Source organism: Chiroxiphia lanceolata, chromosome 4, assembly GCF_009829145.1.
Source record: "Chiroxiphia lanceolata isolate bChiLan1 chromosome 4, bChiLan1.pri, whole genome shotgun sequence".
NCBI classification, from domain to species: Eukaryota; Metazoa; Chordata; class Aves; order Passeriformes; family Pipridae; genus Chiroxiphia; species Chiroxiphia lanceolata.
Genome location: NC_045640.1, coordinates 4,457,129 through 4,473,205, shown reverse-complemented (window position 1 = coordinate 4,473,205; position 16,077 = coordinate 4,457,129). Strand labels below are relative to the sequence as shown.

Here is a 16,077-nt window from a genome sequence, read left to right as displayed (position 1 = left end):
ACCTTCTTCAGAGACAGATAGTCAAGAGGCTCAAAACCTCACAGAGCATCAGTTATTTCTGTGTCTCACCTTTTCTGTAAAGCAATTTGATTTCACTTCAGTGTTAATCTAGAAGCTGGAAGGTGAAACTGGCACAGATCCCAGTGGACTATCGATATCCAGTGGTTAAAGTAAGGGGAAAAGGCAGCATAAAGAGTTCACCCATGACACTGCATTACCAGAAAGTTTTATCCTGAAAGAATTTGAGTTCATTTTGCCTCAAAAACTTCCCTCTCTCCCCCTCCAAGGTGGAGAGATGGGCACTAGATCTGGCAGCAGCAGGGACTCAGAAGAAATAAATGCAAAGAGTTCAAGCTTTTCATTGTCTCCTTGCAGATAATTGGACTTGTGGCTTTAGCTATGTCAATATACTAATAATGTTGACTAGGAATTGAGAACATCTGTTGCCCACACAGGGAAGAAAGGCCTGGGATGGAAATTAAAACTAAACTGAGCAGATGAAACACTAGGACACAAAGGCAGCCCACAGCTTTAATTTGAAATAAAATCTCTCAACTTGAAGAGCTTGAATTAAACTAATCTATGACCTTCCTAACATTCCTTGATTAGAACCACAGATTACTACCTTCTAAATAGTATTTCTTATCTAGCTTAATGTCAGCTAAAAGAAAAACACGAGAGTAAAAGCTGATCACAGGAAATCCAGAGATGTACACATTTTTGGGCAGCTGGATACAGAAGCTATGAAAGAATATTGACACTTTTTCTGCATTATCAGAAACAAAAAGCTAGTTGTATATCCTGATAAAACAAGTATCTATGAAATACATCAACAAGAACACTCTTTGTTCCTTGAACTAAAGTTGCAGAAACAAACGAGCCAATTTTTCTTTCTTAGGCTTCTTCCTCTGGGTTTTGTCTGTCTCTAATTAAAATCTGTCAGTTCACAAATTTAGAAAATATTTACAAAAGCACAAATAAAACACTATCATCTACTCCTTATGAAGACCACTAGTACCTCCTGGAAGTGAATTTGAGTGCCACACTGTGAACTCTCAGCACTCCATTGACCTCAAGTGCGTTGCAGGTTTACACAGATGATTTTCACTCCCTAAGAGAAAGTTTAGTCTTGCATTTCTTATGAACCAAATGCTCTGTGTGCTTTTCTGTGAGATGTTCCTGGAAAGAAAAAAAATACTGGGCTGGATATTAGTTCTGATAATGCTGATGGAAATCCAGATTAAATTCATTACCAACCACCAGAGCAAAGTTTTTCTTCATACTTTCTCCCCTCTCCTCTCATTGCTAAATCAAGTAATCAGGGGTCATTGAGTAAGTCCAGTTGATTGTTTTGTGTGCTGTGCATACTGACAGTGGGTTTTTCCCTCCTGTCTTCAGTATGCAACCCTGCTTCTACATTTATGATGGGAAAGCACACAATCAGTCTGAATTGGGGAGCTCTGAATAATACAGTTCTTGGAAAATGAAGGGTAGCCTGCATTGTGTCTCACAAAGGAGTTCAAACACTTTTCTTCTTCCCCTTGAGAATGTAAAAGAAAAAAATCCCAAACCCCTAAAATCCCGAAGTAACCCCATTATCCTCTTCAAAGTGGAGAACATTAATAAGGGCTCCTGCAAACTTAATAGACAAAAGAGACTATAAAACAGAAAGAATGGAGCTGTTGGATTTCATCTCCTACAAATTGCTATCCAACCTTATCATATTATTGATTTGCTTGCACTATATCAACTTTAAATCACCATAAACCATTGCCTAACAGAGTTCTTTCACTGGCCAAGTGTTCTTAGAAGACAACTTTGATTATTTGGTGTGTCTCAGAAATCTATTAAGTTTGTAGGAGATGAGACTGATAGATTCATGCAAGGCTCCACAAAATTCTCCCTAAAAATCAATTCATGCTAAATTTGCGAAGTATTACCTTTTCAAAAGTTAATTTTTAGATGCTTTAAATTTGGTGCTGCATCAGTTCATGTTGAAGAACAAAAAAACCCTTCATTCCAATTTCGTTGGAAATAATTTTCAAGAAAAATAATGTGACTGGATTTAACTCTTGTAAATGTTCACTGACCGCCAAATGGTGAAATCCTTCAATAAAAATATTAAAACTCCCCCACACTGAAATAACAAGTAGAACTCTCTTGGACTCATGTCCATCCTCGTGAGGATGGAAAGTCTGACCCAATCCACCAAGGGCCTATAATCTGAATTTCAACTGAACAGCCTGCTATCGTGGCCCTTGAGAGTTTACTGGATGCTGAATTTCATCTACCAGGAAAATTTGTTGTAGTTACTAATTTAATTTTGCAAGAAACACTCCAGAGGACTAACAGTTAAACCAAGGAAGCTTTACTAAACAAAATAATGAAAATTAATTAATTAGCTGCCATATAGTGCTTCGATAGATGCACTGAATAAATCTGAGCTGATTTATCAGTCAAATGCCTTTGTGTGGTAGGTATGTGAATTATCTGTCATTAACCTTATGCTAAAAATGAAGGTGTCTGGATAGAGCAGTTAAAAGACTTCCCAAGGTCACATCTGAAGCTGGCATTACAACTCAGGCATTTACTGACTTTCAATCATTAAGAGATACTTTTTAAAAAAACATTAAAGGGATTCATGAGGTAAAGATCATGACCTGGAAAGGCACCATCACTTCTCTAACCTCAGCCTCAGAGGGCAGGAAAAAACTGAGAGGTGACTGCTGAGAAATGATTGGAAGGAAAATAGTCAACCCTCCAAGCCTGGAGTAAATTCTGTTTTACATTATTATTATTATTATTATTATTATCATCATCATCATCATTCATGGCTAGGTTTCGTGAACGAAGATTTGGGATTATTATTATTTATTTATTTTTTTTTTAACCTCCAGAGTCTGTATGACAGATAAAATAAATTTGATTTCTTTGGGATGATTTACATCATAGTAAAGTACCAGCTTGCTCTGTGTTTCCAACAAAACCCATAGACAAACCTGGTTGTCAGTGAATGCCCAGAGAAATGACAATTCATCTTTGTGGTTATTAATGTTATGATAACAGGGAAGGGAAAACATATATATAATGAAAACAGCTTTTGAGAGAAGATTTGAGTATTTTGCAATATGGACTATAAAAGGAAGTTTACCTCCATAAGCCTCATGCTTACATCAGGTATTTTTTAAAATGCATTGGCCATGCAAAGAAAATTTTGCCATTTGTATTCATCAAATATCAAGAATTGCATTTTTTTTTCCTCAGGATGTTAAAAAGTAGATTTTATGTAAAGAAGTATTAAAACATGGATTATTTTTTTCCTGACCTTTTGATAGGCTTTCTATTGAGCTTGGTAAGACATCCAAGAAATTCAGATTCTGATTTTAAAATTGATTAATACTACTGAGTTTTCACAGTATTGAATTTGCAGTGCCAAATTCCTCTGACATGAGTAAGTGCAACTCCACATACTTCAGTGGAGCTGTGTTTGCATATATTAGCAAGGAATTCTGGCCCCGTGCCTGGGAAAGGATCTTACATTTCATAGTCACTTGATTATGTCTCATCTTTAAACCACATTTTACTATTTGCAAAATACTTGACCCACAAAGCCACAGAAGCCCATCTGCTGAGATTCCATTGTGCATCAATAAGTAAAAAGGAGGAAACTATTTTAAGTGTAAAATCTAGTGGAGACAGGACATAAATCTGTTCCAAATACTTATTTCCTTGTGCAGCCTGAGGAACTTGAAATCTGGGTTTCAAAATTTCACTTGCACTAGAAATTAATTTCTTCAAGACACTTTTCACCTCAACCAGAGATAGTCCTTACAACTAAAAGGGCAAGATCCACCTAAAAGAACCCATCCTTGGAAAAGAATATGGACGAACACAGAAACGAGTACCAGCTGTCCCAAACATACAAGAATCAATTAGGAATCTGCTCCTAATAGTCTGGAATAACCTAAATGGAAAAAAAAAAAAATCAAGTATTAAGCCCAAGTTACTATCAGCACTGCTTTGTTGGCAGGGTACCTAAAGATGACCACATGATGTTAAAAATCATTAACCAAACTCCAGTTTGGTCTAAACTATGAGTCTAATGTAATGTCAGGCTTGTAAAACTGGAGCTAGAAAACTGTATCTGCTCTTTGGTTGGGTTTCATAGAATCACAGAGCCATAAAACAGTTTGGGTTGGAAGGGACCTTAAAGCCCATCTCATTCCAACCCCTGCCATGGGCAGGGACACCTTCCACTCACCCAGGTTGCTCCAAGCCCTGTCCAACCTGCCCTCGGACACTTCCAGGGATCCAGGGGTAGCCACAGTTTCTCTGGGCAACCTGTGCCAGGGCCTCACCACCCTCACAGGGAAGAATTTTCTCCTAAGATCTCACTTAAACCTGCCCTCTGTCAGTTTAACACCGTCGTGGTTCTTTCTTCTTCCAGGTAAAAGGTGGTGTGGGTTTTCCTTGTGAGTGTTTTTTGAGTTATTTTTGGTTGTTTTGTTTTTTATTTTAACAACACGTCTAAAAGGTATTTGTCCTCCTTTCATGTCAATATCTCCTATGATAATTTTAATATATCTACTTAGTAATTTTTAACTTTTTAATAATACTGTCATCACAAAACTTTGTTCCAAATCGGTGGAGGAAGTGACTGCTAAAATACTAACCCCATATGTTCATTGAATATAAGACTAGAACTCTGACTGACACTATAAAATAACTGAATACTGTGGAGGGGTTTTCAGTTTATTTGGGGTTTTTTTTCCCTGTACATACCTACTGTCTATTTCCTTTTTCATTGCCACAGCTCCAGTTACAAGGAGACAGTAACAAAGTCAATAGTAACTAAGAAACCCTTACTCCTTCCTTCAGCTCGGGCACTACAGAATTAGGAGGAGGCCTGTTTTAAGAACAGAAGACATTCAAAGCTATAGTTCAATACTCTTTAAATCAGTAGTTCCCCAACAGCATTTTCCTTTGCTAAAGAACGCTAGCAAGCGTGTTGCACAGTCTTCAAAATAATGCTGGTGCAGAAAAGTCAATAATGCCACACAATATTATCAAGCAAACCACTGAGTTATATTTGTCTTAAAGAAATAGAAGCATTTTTTCATAGTTCTTGGTCGGTTAAAGGGCAAACTGAGAAGGACATTAGCATTTTAATAAAAGCCCATTCATTGTTGATCCAGGGTTTTAATTATTACATTTTATACTCCTCATGGTAATAAACAAACAAACAAACAAATAAAAATTATTATATTTAAATTTATTTATAAATAAATAAAGCTATTTCTATATCATCCCTGAAGACTTGAAATTATCATTGGTTGACTTTGCACAGTATGTCTCTTCAGAAAGAGAAGATATGATAAATATATATATTTATATACAGACCTTTCAAGACTATTTGTGTTCTTAAGGCTATGACTTCTCTATATGTAATTTTCCCTGTTTTAGTTCAGACTGACAAGTCTAGAGCAGCCTTTGGCCACCAGATACAGCACTGTGAAGCCCCTATTTGGCTTTTTACTTAATAGGGATTAAGATCAAATATGTAGTTAGTAAACCTGAACTGAAATTTACTTCTTGTTGCTCATGCTTCTTGGAAAAATACTGGAAATACCACTTTTAACATGCTCAGCTGCTTTAATGAGCTGCCAAAGCATAGTACGTGCTTTCCTCTGCCAGTCATCCAGGCATTTCCCGTGCAATCACGGGGATAAAGTTGACCAAAACTCCTAAAACTATAATTGCAATATTTCATCCATTTTTTTTTGCCTCTCCTAGAGATGGAAGATGGAAACCTGGCTGAGTCAATAAGGTCACTTACCTCAACCAACTTGTTGGCGTGTTCACGGAAGACCTGAGCGTATTCCTTCACTTCCTTCTCATTCCCGCTTTTTGCAGCCTCAATGAGAACCAGCAATGGGACATTGGTCTCCAGGAATGAATCTGATATATGATCCATCACTGCCTTCCGGAGCTGTGACAAAAGAGAGCAGACCAGTAAATAAAGGAGAGTTATCCATATCCATTCCCACTGTTCTTGGCTATTCATATTCAAGCGCTGATGTGTCACATCTCACAGCAACACATGGAAGTTTGCAATTTTTTTCCTTCTTTTCTCCAAGTTAAATATTTCCAACAGGCACACAAAATTAAACACTTAAAGGCCTAGGCTCTGCCAAACCCTCCTGGGATTCATGCTGGCATACACCTAATCCTACTGGACTGAATGGATCTATACAGGATGATGGTGATTACCTGCCTAAGACATTGCAAATTGATGAGAACTGAAAGCTCCCCACTACTTGAAAAAAACAGTTCAGCTCACTTAAAAGCCAAATATGGATTAAGGAGCTTAACTTCAAGCAACCATTAAAAATATTAGCTTGAATACTTCTAAGCCTTCTTTAATTCCTGCATTGAATAGTATTCTGTGCAATAATTAATATTTCATGTAGCAGATGCCTTGTGCTTCATATTCTTTTTCAAATACTTTCAGCAGGTATAAACAGAAAACCCATTTAAGCATTTTCCAGGTAGATTAGAAAACACACCATAGTTTATTACAAAGGAAAAAAACCCCACATCCTATAAGTTACTGAAGATTTAACACCTGTTACTTCATAAAAACATCTGTTTGAAACAATATTACTGTAAGAATGATGCCACTAACTTCTTCTCTACTTTATTGATAACCACTAATTAGTGTCAAACTTCACTAAAATTTGAAAGACAGCCAGAAAGATGACTGAAATCTTAAATAATTCTTCCTGGAAGCATAACTGCTCTGTAGGATTGTGGATCAGAAGCATTTTGAGTATGCCTTCCCCAGCTTTTTGGTTGTTAAGAATGAAAAACTGTGGACTGGAACACAAGCTGGGAGCTATTCAGCCTGGAGGCCTGGGTAGCCATTAGTCTCCTTAAATCATGCATTTTTAGTTGGATGAAACATCCAGAAAGGTAATTTTCTCTATTTTGCAGCCCAGATAAGAAAGCTTTAGGTAGACAAGGTGTCATCAAAACACCCAATCATACTGAAAACTGGTATATTGTTAGGCACTGTAAATACACCAAGATGCATTTGCTGCTTGATGGCAGCAATTCTCAGTTCTATTTGAATATATTCAAAGCTAACTTTGAATATTTTCATTCAATCCCTGAGTGGTGCAGTAAAAACAAGCAGAGCAAAATACCATATATGTGTTTGTGTGAGGTGTTCCTTTTATTTCTATCACAACTACAGCAGTCAATGTATTGAACCCAGCAGTTCTCAATTCCCCTGAAAAATTAATTCTACTCAGATTCTACCTGGAACGTTTTTCTCCACTTCCAAAATGATTAAAGGGGCTCAGAATACCTAAGTCAGTAACACATGCAAACAGGCAGAGGGAAAAGACAAAAAGAAAAGAAGAAGAATCTATCAGAGACCTGCCAAGAGTTAGGAAGCTGGTGTGTGTTTGCCACCACCTATTACATTTAAATCTTGTACTCCTTGTTTTTTTTCTCTCCTCAATCTGCTGCTATCCACTTGCTGACTCTTATTTTATTCTTACATTAAAAGCTCTTTTGGACCATCCTTTGGGTCTGTTTGCACAGCATCTCACACAATGAGAACCCTATCCCTGAATAGTTTTCTCATAATAAACACTAATATTGCTTCAAATACATCAAACATTGCAAAAAAAAACGTATTCTAAGATGATAAGAGTCAGAGAATAGTGCACCAGCACAGCACCCTGCATTCTGTGGCTGATAGGTTTCCAATCACTATGTACATCAATCCTCTAACTTGAAAATTGAGACACATGGTGAGATTCTTGGGGTTGTCCTGTGCAGGACAACCAGGAGCTGGACCAACCTTGTAGGTCCCTTCCAACCCTACTAAATGAAGGGTTTCACCTGTAGCCAGCATTAAGGGAGAGACACTGCCAGAGAAGGTGCATCATAAACTTGCTTAATCACCTTTTGCAGATGTCCATCTCCCAGCACTTGCTGGGAAAATCTGCTCTGAAGTCAGATGCCTCACTTGTGTACCTGTAGTTAGACTTTGATGCCCATTGTACCGAAACAGGACAAATGGTGGCATTTCCAAAGGAACACACAAAGATTTCGAAAATCCCATGTGGTTTCCATCCCCTACTCAGCGAAAAATCCTTAAGAAAATCCACTTGCTCGAGTTCAATATGTCAGTAAAACCTACTGTCCACTGCACTGAAAAAAACTTACTTTAAATGCTAAATGAACACTGACACTTTTCTGTTTGCATAGTTCCAAAAGGACGTATCTGTTCCAAAGGGTTTTATTCAATTCAACTTTTGATCAAAGTTAATTTGGTGTTATAGATCTGGCTGTAACAATATGCCCCCATGGAATTCTAAGAAAATCTCAGGATGTTCAAGGAAGCAGCTTATTTTCATCAGTGTTAAATATCTTCAATCTACAACCACATACCAGAAATCAATAAAAAGGACAGCAAGAGCATCAGCTAACCAGTAATTTGGAGTTTCACATAGCAAATATACAGTAGAGTTCTATCTGAATCAAAATTAATAAATTAAATGGATATCTCATTTCTAATGGCAACTGTGTGTTGCCTTATGAGGTTCATAACTGCAGCAGCTGAAAAAAAAAATCTGAATTCTGACTGTCACAGGTTTGATAAATACGAAATTAATGAATTCTATTTCCCTCTGCTGTGTTAATCATAGATATCAGCAGCATATTTCTGCCCCCTCCTGTAAACAGGAATTAGAATTTCTTTAGAAATTTGTTATCTGAGTTTTAGGATGCCCTTGCATTGAAGCTGAAAGGTGTAGTTAACGGGTTTTATGTACGCAGGAGACCACAAATTTTGCCATCCTTCACCACAAGCTATAAAGAACGACTTGACAAAATCATTTGTTAAATGTGACAGGAGTGTGAAGGCTAGACATTTATCCAACAGCTCAAATGGATACATGACAAGGTAATATTAATGGCACAAGACGAGACATTTGAAAGTATTGGCTCTCCATTACCAGTCTATTTGATCCAATTAGGGCTATTCATCAAGGCAAATAACTAGTGGAAAACTAATCCTGTATGCTCCCCTGCAGAGTGCAACAAAGTCCAGCCAAAGTGATGGCTTTGCATCCAGGGATTTCACTGTTTCATACAAGCAACATCAGTTTAGAAGGGAACGGGAGAAGTCTGTGGCTTGAATTTAAATGCTCATAAAACAAGCAGCAAAAGCACATCATGTTTTATTCTCAAACCAGCACCAGAGCTCCTGCACATACCTACATTAGCAAATGTCTCTGCAATGCCTTAATTTATGCTGCATTCTGATGTAAATATTATGACAAAAACTATTACTCATAAGACAATGCTTTAGGTTTTTCCCCTCCCCACACTGAATTTTTAAGCTAGAGGTGAATTCAAAGCGTGGGTAGTTTCCACTACAGGAAACTTTATTTGTTAGAGGGGGAAGCAGATTAAATTAAGGTCTTGCTTAATTCATTTTGTCACAGAGAAAACTTTATTAATCAACATAAAACTAAAAGAATAATAAATTTGCCAGGGTGGCCAACAAAAAAAAAACCATAGAATGCATAGAATGAAAACATCAAAACCTGCAAATATTTTTAAAAGCAATGAATGGTGTAGCACAAGGCAGATTTTTTATGTCTTTCCAGTTCAGTCAATTTAGTCAGTTTATGGTGCACAGTCAAGTTGCTGTTTTTGATAGCATCATGTTGTACTGTTCCAAGCACTGTTTAGGGCTGTTTTATCATTGTTGGTTCACAGCTGTAATTGAGCTCAAAGAGGTTAAATGCCCACCAAAATGATGTTTTCCATGGCTATATAACAATTTTAGAACCAAAGCGTCTCAGTGCTACTTACAGTCTAGTAAAGAATTAAATGTCTAATCCTTACACTGGAAGGTAAAGTCACAGCAGGAGATTAATGACTCTGACAGGTTGTTAAACTTTAAAAAGCCTGGCAGTATCTGTAACAAAAGTTTACCAAGGAGCACCTTATTCACCACTTTCCATTTAAAGTGCACTGCAACCCAACTCCAGTTTGCACCTGCAGAGCACTCCCAAACAGGTATTAATTTAATTGAAAGGGATGAAAATAAAGTTTTCTCCACTGTAGTTAAAGTGTGTCACCTCCAATGTGCTGTGAAATTGAGTTCTGGAGAATAGGGCAGTGACCATTAGAAGCTTCTGCAGTGTAGTGCTAAAGAGAAAGTCCCAGTCAATTCTGCAAAGTTCGTCACATGAAAAGGTGATCAAAGAATGGTAACTTGGGGGATGTGGGCAGTGATGCCATCAGTTATGTCTTGATGGATTAAAGAGCAAAAAAGATTAACATTTAAAGCATGTAGCACTTGGACACTCAAACCACAGATTACTGGAATATATTGAATAAAAATATTTAAGATTTGAGCCTAAGATAAAAACTCGGGTAATACTTGATAGAGTCATGAAGTAGCTGGGGCTGGAAGGGACCTTAAAGATCACTTAGTTCCACAACCCTGTCATGGGCAGGAACACCTTCCACTAGCCCAGGTTGCTCCAAGCCCTGTTCAACCTGGTCCTGGACACTTCCAGGGATGGGGTAGTCACAGTTTCCCTGGGCAAACTGTACCAGGGCCTCCCCATCCTCATAGCCAACAATTTCTTCCTTATATCTAATCTAAACTTTCTCTCTTTCAGTTTGAAATTCTTAATATGTTTTTATGTGCGTGAGGTTTCTTCTGCCTTTAAACTTCCCTAATCAGAAAAAAAAAAATGGGGGTGAATTTACTAAGAGAAAACAATTGAAATGCCAACTTCTGACCAGAAATTTAAAAGAGCATAAGACACACACACAGAAAAACATTATTTCTAGTCACAGGCCACTGCAAAATGGTAGATGGCATGAAGCACAGAAGCCAGTTACCAAGCACCTAGGTTTAAGTTTGTTTGTTTTTGAGGGGGTGGGATGGATGGTTTATCAATTTTTATGACATCAAATTTTAAACCACTTTTTCAAAAAAAAATTTTTCATCAAGAGCAAGCCTCAGGCTTGCAAACAATATGACTAGAGTTACATAAAAGCAGAGAAAAAATTATATGTTTGGGGGAAAGACATCCACATACCCCTCAAACACAAGTGAAATCAGGACATGAATTCTGTCTTTTATGTCTGGATAGAACAATGAAAACCAAACTCTGACTGCAGTTCTGGGATAATACAAAATATTTATTGTTTCTAGCAATAAAGGTTTACACAGGGCATTAACAGGTAAGGGAGAGTACAGAGACTCCCATCAAAAATGCTGGAAAAACAGAAATACAGGTAGGGACTGAACAGACATTGAAGAGTTTTAGTGAAGTCCAAGAACCCAGAAGTGAAAGACAGAGATTAAATTTTGCATTCTGTATGACCTGGCAGGGTAGAGTTATGATAAGGTGAATGTGCAAGGATGAAATTGCAGAGCAGGAAATTACATGTAGGAACAAAGAAGGGAAAGACTATAGGAGGTTACCCCAGTAAAGAGGGTTAGGACTTCGAGAAATAACACTGTGAAAACTGAAGAGGATTGCAAAGTATGCAAAATGTCACAAGACTGCACATCTAGAGGGTCTGATGCAAAAGGGGTGTGACAAAGGGGAGGGTAATGAGCAAAGATAAAAATAATGAACTAAATATCCACAGGTTAAATCGAGAACCACAACACATTGTGTAGCTTCATGTGGTGTCTCAGGGTCTGCTGAAATATTTAAACCAAGTAGAGTGGCTTTGGAGCTTTATGGGTTCTTTATATATGTATTTTTTATAAATACAGTAAACAAAAAAAAATAATTGAGGGAAAACCTGTTTTGGGGAGGTTAAATAGCTCTTTTGGTCAAAATGGGAAGGTAATTGCCTTTGAAAGCCCTTAATGAAGTATGACAAAAATGTGTAACAACTTCACTTAAAGGTAGTCAGATGCAATAAACTTTAAAGGTTTAATAGAGTTAATGCTACACGTGCCACTCTTGCATTCTCACCTACCCCAGCTGCAGGAACAGGCTGGCACACTAAATATTATCATCAGCTTCTCTAAGGCCTAGAGATTTAACCCAATGAAAGCTGATGACAGCCCTTGGGTAGACCTGTCTATCGAAGTGCCAGACAATGGTTGAAACAAGATTAAAAATTGATCGTGTTCTGCAAAAATGGATTTCTCATCATCCTTTCCAAGAGCCACTCGAAGTCACAAATGGACTCGAAGTCCCCATGGACAGAGATGATTGATATCTGATGCTATCAATTATCATCCATGCTTTTCAAGAAAGTCCTGACTGCAGCAAGATCACAGTCTGGCTTATAGAGTTGGGTTTGATTTTCGTTGTTTTTTTTTTTTTGTTTGCTTGTTGTTTTTGTTTGTTTGTTTGTTTTTTGATTGGCTATTTTTTCATTTTCTTTTGATCTTTGGGGGTTTTTTATTTGTTTGTTTGTTTGTGGTTTGGGTTTTTTTTGGGGGGGGGTGTTTCTAGTTTTGGTTTTGCTTTATTTTGTTTTCTTTTCTTCTCCTTTGCAGTAATTTCTACAAAGTAAAAACCGAAAACAAAGCTTTTTTGTATCTCTGGTTGCTTTCTACAAGTAGAAAGTAACATTAAAGACATTTCACAACACTTAGAAATAGCGCTACTGAACAAAATTGCAAAATTAATGTCAATTAAGGCACAAATGCAGTGTTGAAATCCCATTTGGAAATTAAATTCTATGTACTTTGCCACTGCTCATAAACCCATTAGGAAGACAACTTTATAGAAGTCTTTTCAAAGGACTGTGCTTCCCTCCACATTTACTGTGCTCTCTACCTCATGCTACTGCATTATTGAAAATGAACATCAAAATTTGAAGCTAATTTTGATTCTTTATGAATCCAAAATCTGATTCTTTATGAATCCAAAATCTGATTCTTTATGTATCCAAGCTTCTGTAAGTTTCTTTAGCTGCTGTGGCTACAAGTCAGTCTCTAGCTGACAATACAGAACAATGTAAGCTTCTTTATGTAAAATTGTCATATAATTATTTTCCTCTCTGGTTTGTGTGTTGGTTTGGTTTGGGTTTTTTGCCCTTTTTTTTTTTTTTTAATGTAGCAACATTATAGATTTCTGTTCTGAATTTCCTACATTTACAGTGTCTTTTATTAAAAAGAGTTCTAAAAACTCCATACTTGTTTCTGTGCTGTGATTACAGAGCTTGGCATCTTCTAAAGGTCCTGAAGTGAGCACAAAGATTTTTTGAAATATGTGAGCTTTTACGAAGACTCATTATTTGAAGAATAATACACAAACTATGTGCAGTAATCTTCTCTAATGCAATATAGCTGTCACTGAGTTTTGCCTCATAATTCTTCACAAGCTACTTTGAAAGGCCAACCCTCTGTGCTCACAGCTTCACTCAGTTTAAAAAAAAAAAAATATATATATATAAAATCAAGTCCCTATTTCAAAAAGCAAAAGCAGCCATAGTTACTACACTATGGCTTTTGCCAGACGAAAATAATCCATCATGGGTATTATGCTGCAGATCAAAGTTTCCCTCATTTGATCAAAATGTTACACACTGCAGCCTTACCCAAAACTACCTGATATGGGCACAGTTTCCTGAAATATGGCACCATATGTGCATCAGTAAACATTATGTGTAGAGTAAATTAAACACAGCCTTGTAATTAGGCAGTACGGAAATTAGTGCAGACCTGAAAGAGTAAATCAGCAGTATTAAAGCACTCTCCATTTCCTCTGAAGCACTTCAGAGCACCATAAAAACCTCAATGTCACAGTGATGAACCTCTAGGAGTGCATTTTGAGGGAGGCAAAGACATGTGCACTCAAAGAAATTCAAGCAGAAACCATCATTAACTAAAATTAAAGTAACAGGTCATTGTCTCTAATTTTTTTAGATCAGATTTTTTGATATGTTTCTAAATTTCCTTTCCTACAGTAAATACACCAGTTATTCTACCAAATGAGAGCAGACAAAAAGCGGAATATTGAACAGCATGCCAAGGGCTCAGAGTTCTTTCAGTTCAGGATGGTGACATTCAGGGTATTCCTACCTCTGTTGCGTTAAGGCCATGAATTCAGGGGAAGATGAAAGAATAAAGGACTTTATCAAGTGGAGCTTTGCTATCTCTTCTTTCTAAGCCAGGGTTACAGAGGACTCCTGCCTATTACCATTGTAGAAGCTGCTGGAAAAACCTACTAAAGAAGTACATGCAGTGCAGTGCACCCACATTAAATGAATCCAAGCCATAAACATGTAGCACTGGCACAGAAATAAATCTGTATTAGCATTTGATAGACTGCTTTTGGGAAGCCAGCTCCCAGATTTCCATATTCAAGAGCACTGGAGTCACCTCAGACGAAAACAAAACGTACTAAGCAACAAGGGAAAGGAGCTGAGTTTCTAAGGAGCACAAGCTGATGCCACAGGTGGCCTCGGGTTCAGAGACATTTAGATTGACTTAGGGCTGGCTCCCTTTAAAAACATCAAAATTTTGTCAAGGAGCAGTTTCATGCAACAGAATGGGGCAATATTACCAGTAACACTGCACTTCCCCTTGGAAACAGCCAACACCTCCTCTTTGGGAGGGAATGCAGCACAACCTTGGCAAGACTCCTGTGGATCGTCTATTTAAGTGTGGCCTCACTTCAACTTTGCCTTTACAGAATAAATCTTTAGTAAACATTCATGCAAGATTAGATTTTGAAATTATAACCTTCTTGGATATTCTGCTAGTACTTAACACTTGCATGAAATTTTGCATCTTCAAACACTGTATCAACATCAACTCCCTTACAAATTCTCAGTGTTATGTGAAGCTCAGTGAAGGGCCATGACCTGCTCTTTCTGTGTTTTTAGCTCTCCTTAAATTATACAGATATTGAATTACAAAAAGCTGCCTTCAGGATTTATAACTTTACCTAGTGCCCTCTTGTCTGCAACAAGGGGCACGTCAGAAGCTACTTTTATGGTAATGAAGAGGGAGAATGTGCTTCCCCAGCCCTCCCAGAAATGCCCCAGTTGCTGCACTCTTGACTGGCTTGAAAGTCAAAGGCCTATTTACACAAACTACCTTTGGGCTCTTATTTTCGGGGTGCCTGAATTAGGAAGCAGTTTGTTCGTGACTCCCTCTATACAAAGAAATATGAGCTTAATGCAAAATGCATCCTTGAAACCCCAAATCACCCTCCAAAGAGGAACTATCTGTTGACTGTAAGGGAGACTGAAGGAAAACCACTTCCTTATGTCATCACCCAATTTCCATAACTGACGTCAGCTGGTGTGAATGCTCAGCGTTCTGTGTTTCCTCTTCACCCTGCCCCCTAAATATGAGGTTTTTTATTTCTTTGGGTGTGCTCTTCATCTTCTTTGATACTGAAAGGAGTTTGTTTTCTAATGGTAAGTTTGATTAGAACTGGGTTCACTGTTTTCTTCTGAAGATCTTGTTTTGCTTTCTGAGCACTCATGCTTCCCTTGGGCTTATATCTTAATACACAGATGCTGTGTACCTCCTAGTGCTGGTACAACACAGAATACCCAAATTGAGGCAGCTTCAGATTCTTTTTCTAAAACTGGACAGTAAGTTGCTTGTCTTCATAGAACACAGCAGAAGGAAGAGGGGATAAACAAACAAACAAAAGAAAATCAAGTAAGTTAGTCATGAATCAGAGCAGCAGGATTTAATTTCTAGGTGCTGCTGGCCCTCCCTGAAGCATTTGCAAGTCATCTGGTCTGTCTATGAGACAGGAGCTTTGCTGCAAAAAGATGATGATAAGATTTCCTCTTTTGGAGGAAGTCCTGTGTTTTCTTCAAAGCATTTACACAGTGTAAAGAAGAAACCTATGCCTATACTTGAATAGAGAGATTTAAGTCTACAGACTGAAAACATTCTATAAGTGTCTATCCATAACATAACTCACATTGTATGGGTTAGCTGCAATAAAATCTGCTCCAACAGAACACGTTTTTTCAGTTTTAGGTGTCCCATCAGTCTAATTCCATGAGTTAATATTCATGGCTTTTATTCTGAGACTG

The 16,077-nt window shown here is 37.6% G+C and overlaps 1 protein-coding gene across 6 annotated transcripts in view; it reads right to left on the bottom strand.

Moving 5' to 3' along the window:
• The window catches only part of CTNNA2 (catenin alpha 2), a 502,913-nt gene that overhangs the window by 94,980 nt on the left and 391,856 nt on the right, over positions 1-16,077 (bottom strand). For all 6 annotated transcript variants that reach the window (XM_032686520.1, XM_032686521.1, XM_032686522.1 and 3 more), the window contains one exon: positions 5,837-5,989. In XM_032686520.1, coding sequence (XP_032542411.1) covers positions 5,837-5,989 — 153 coding nt within the window. The remainder of the gene's footprint in view (positions 1-5,836; positions 5,990-16,077) is intronic.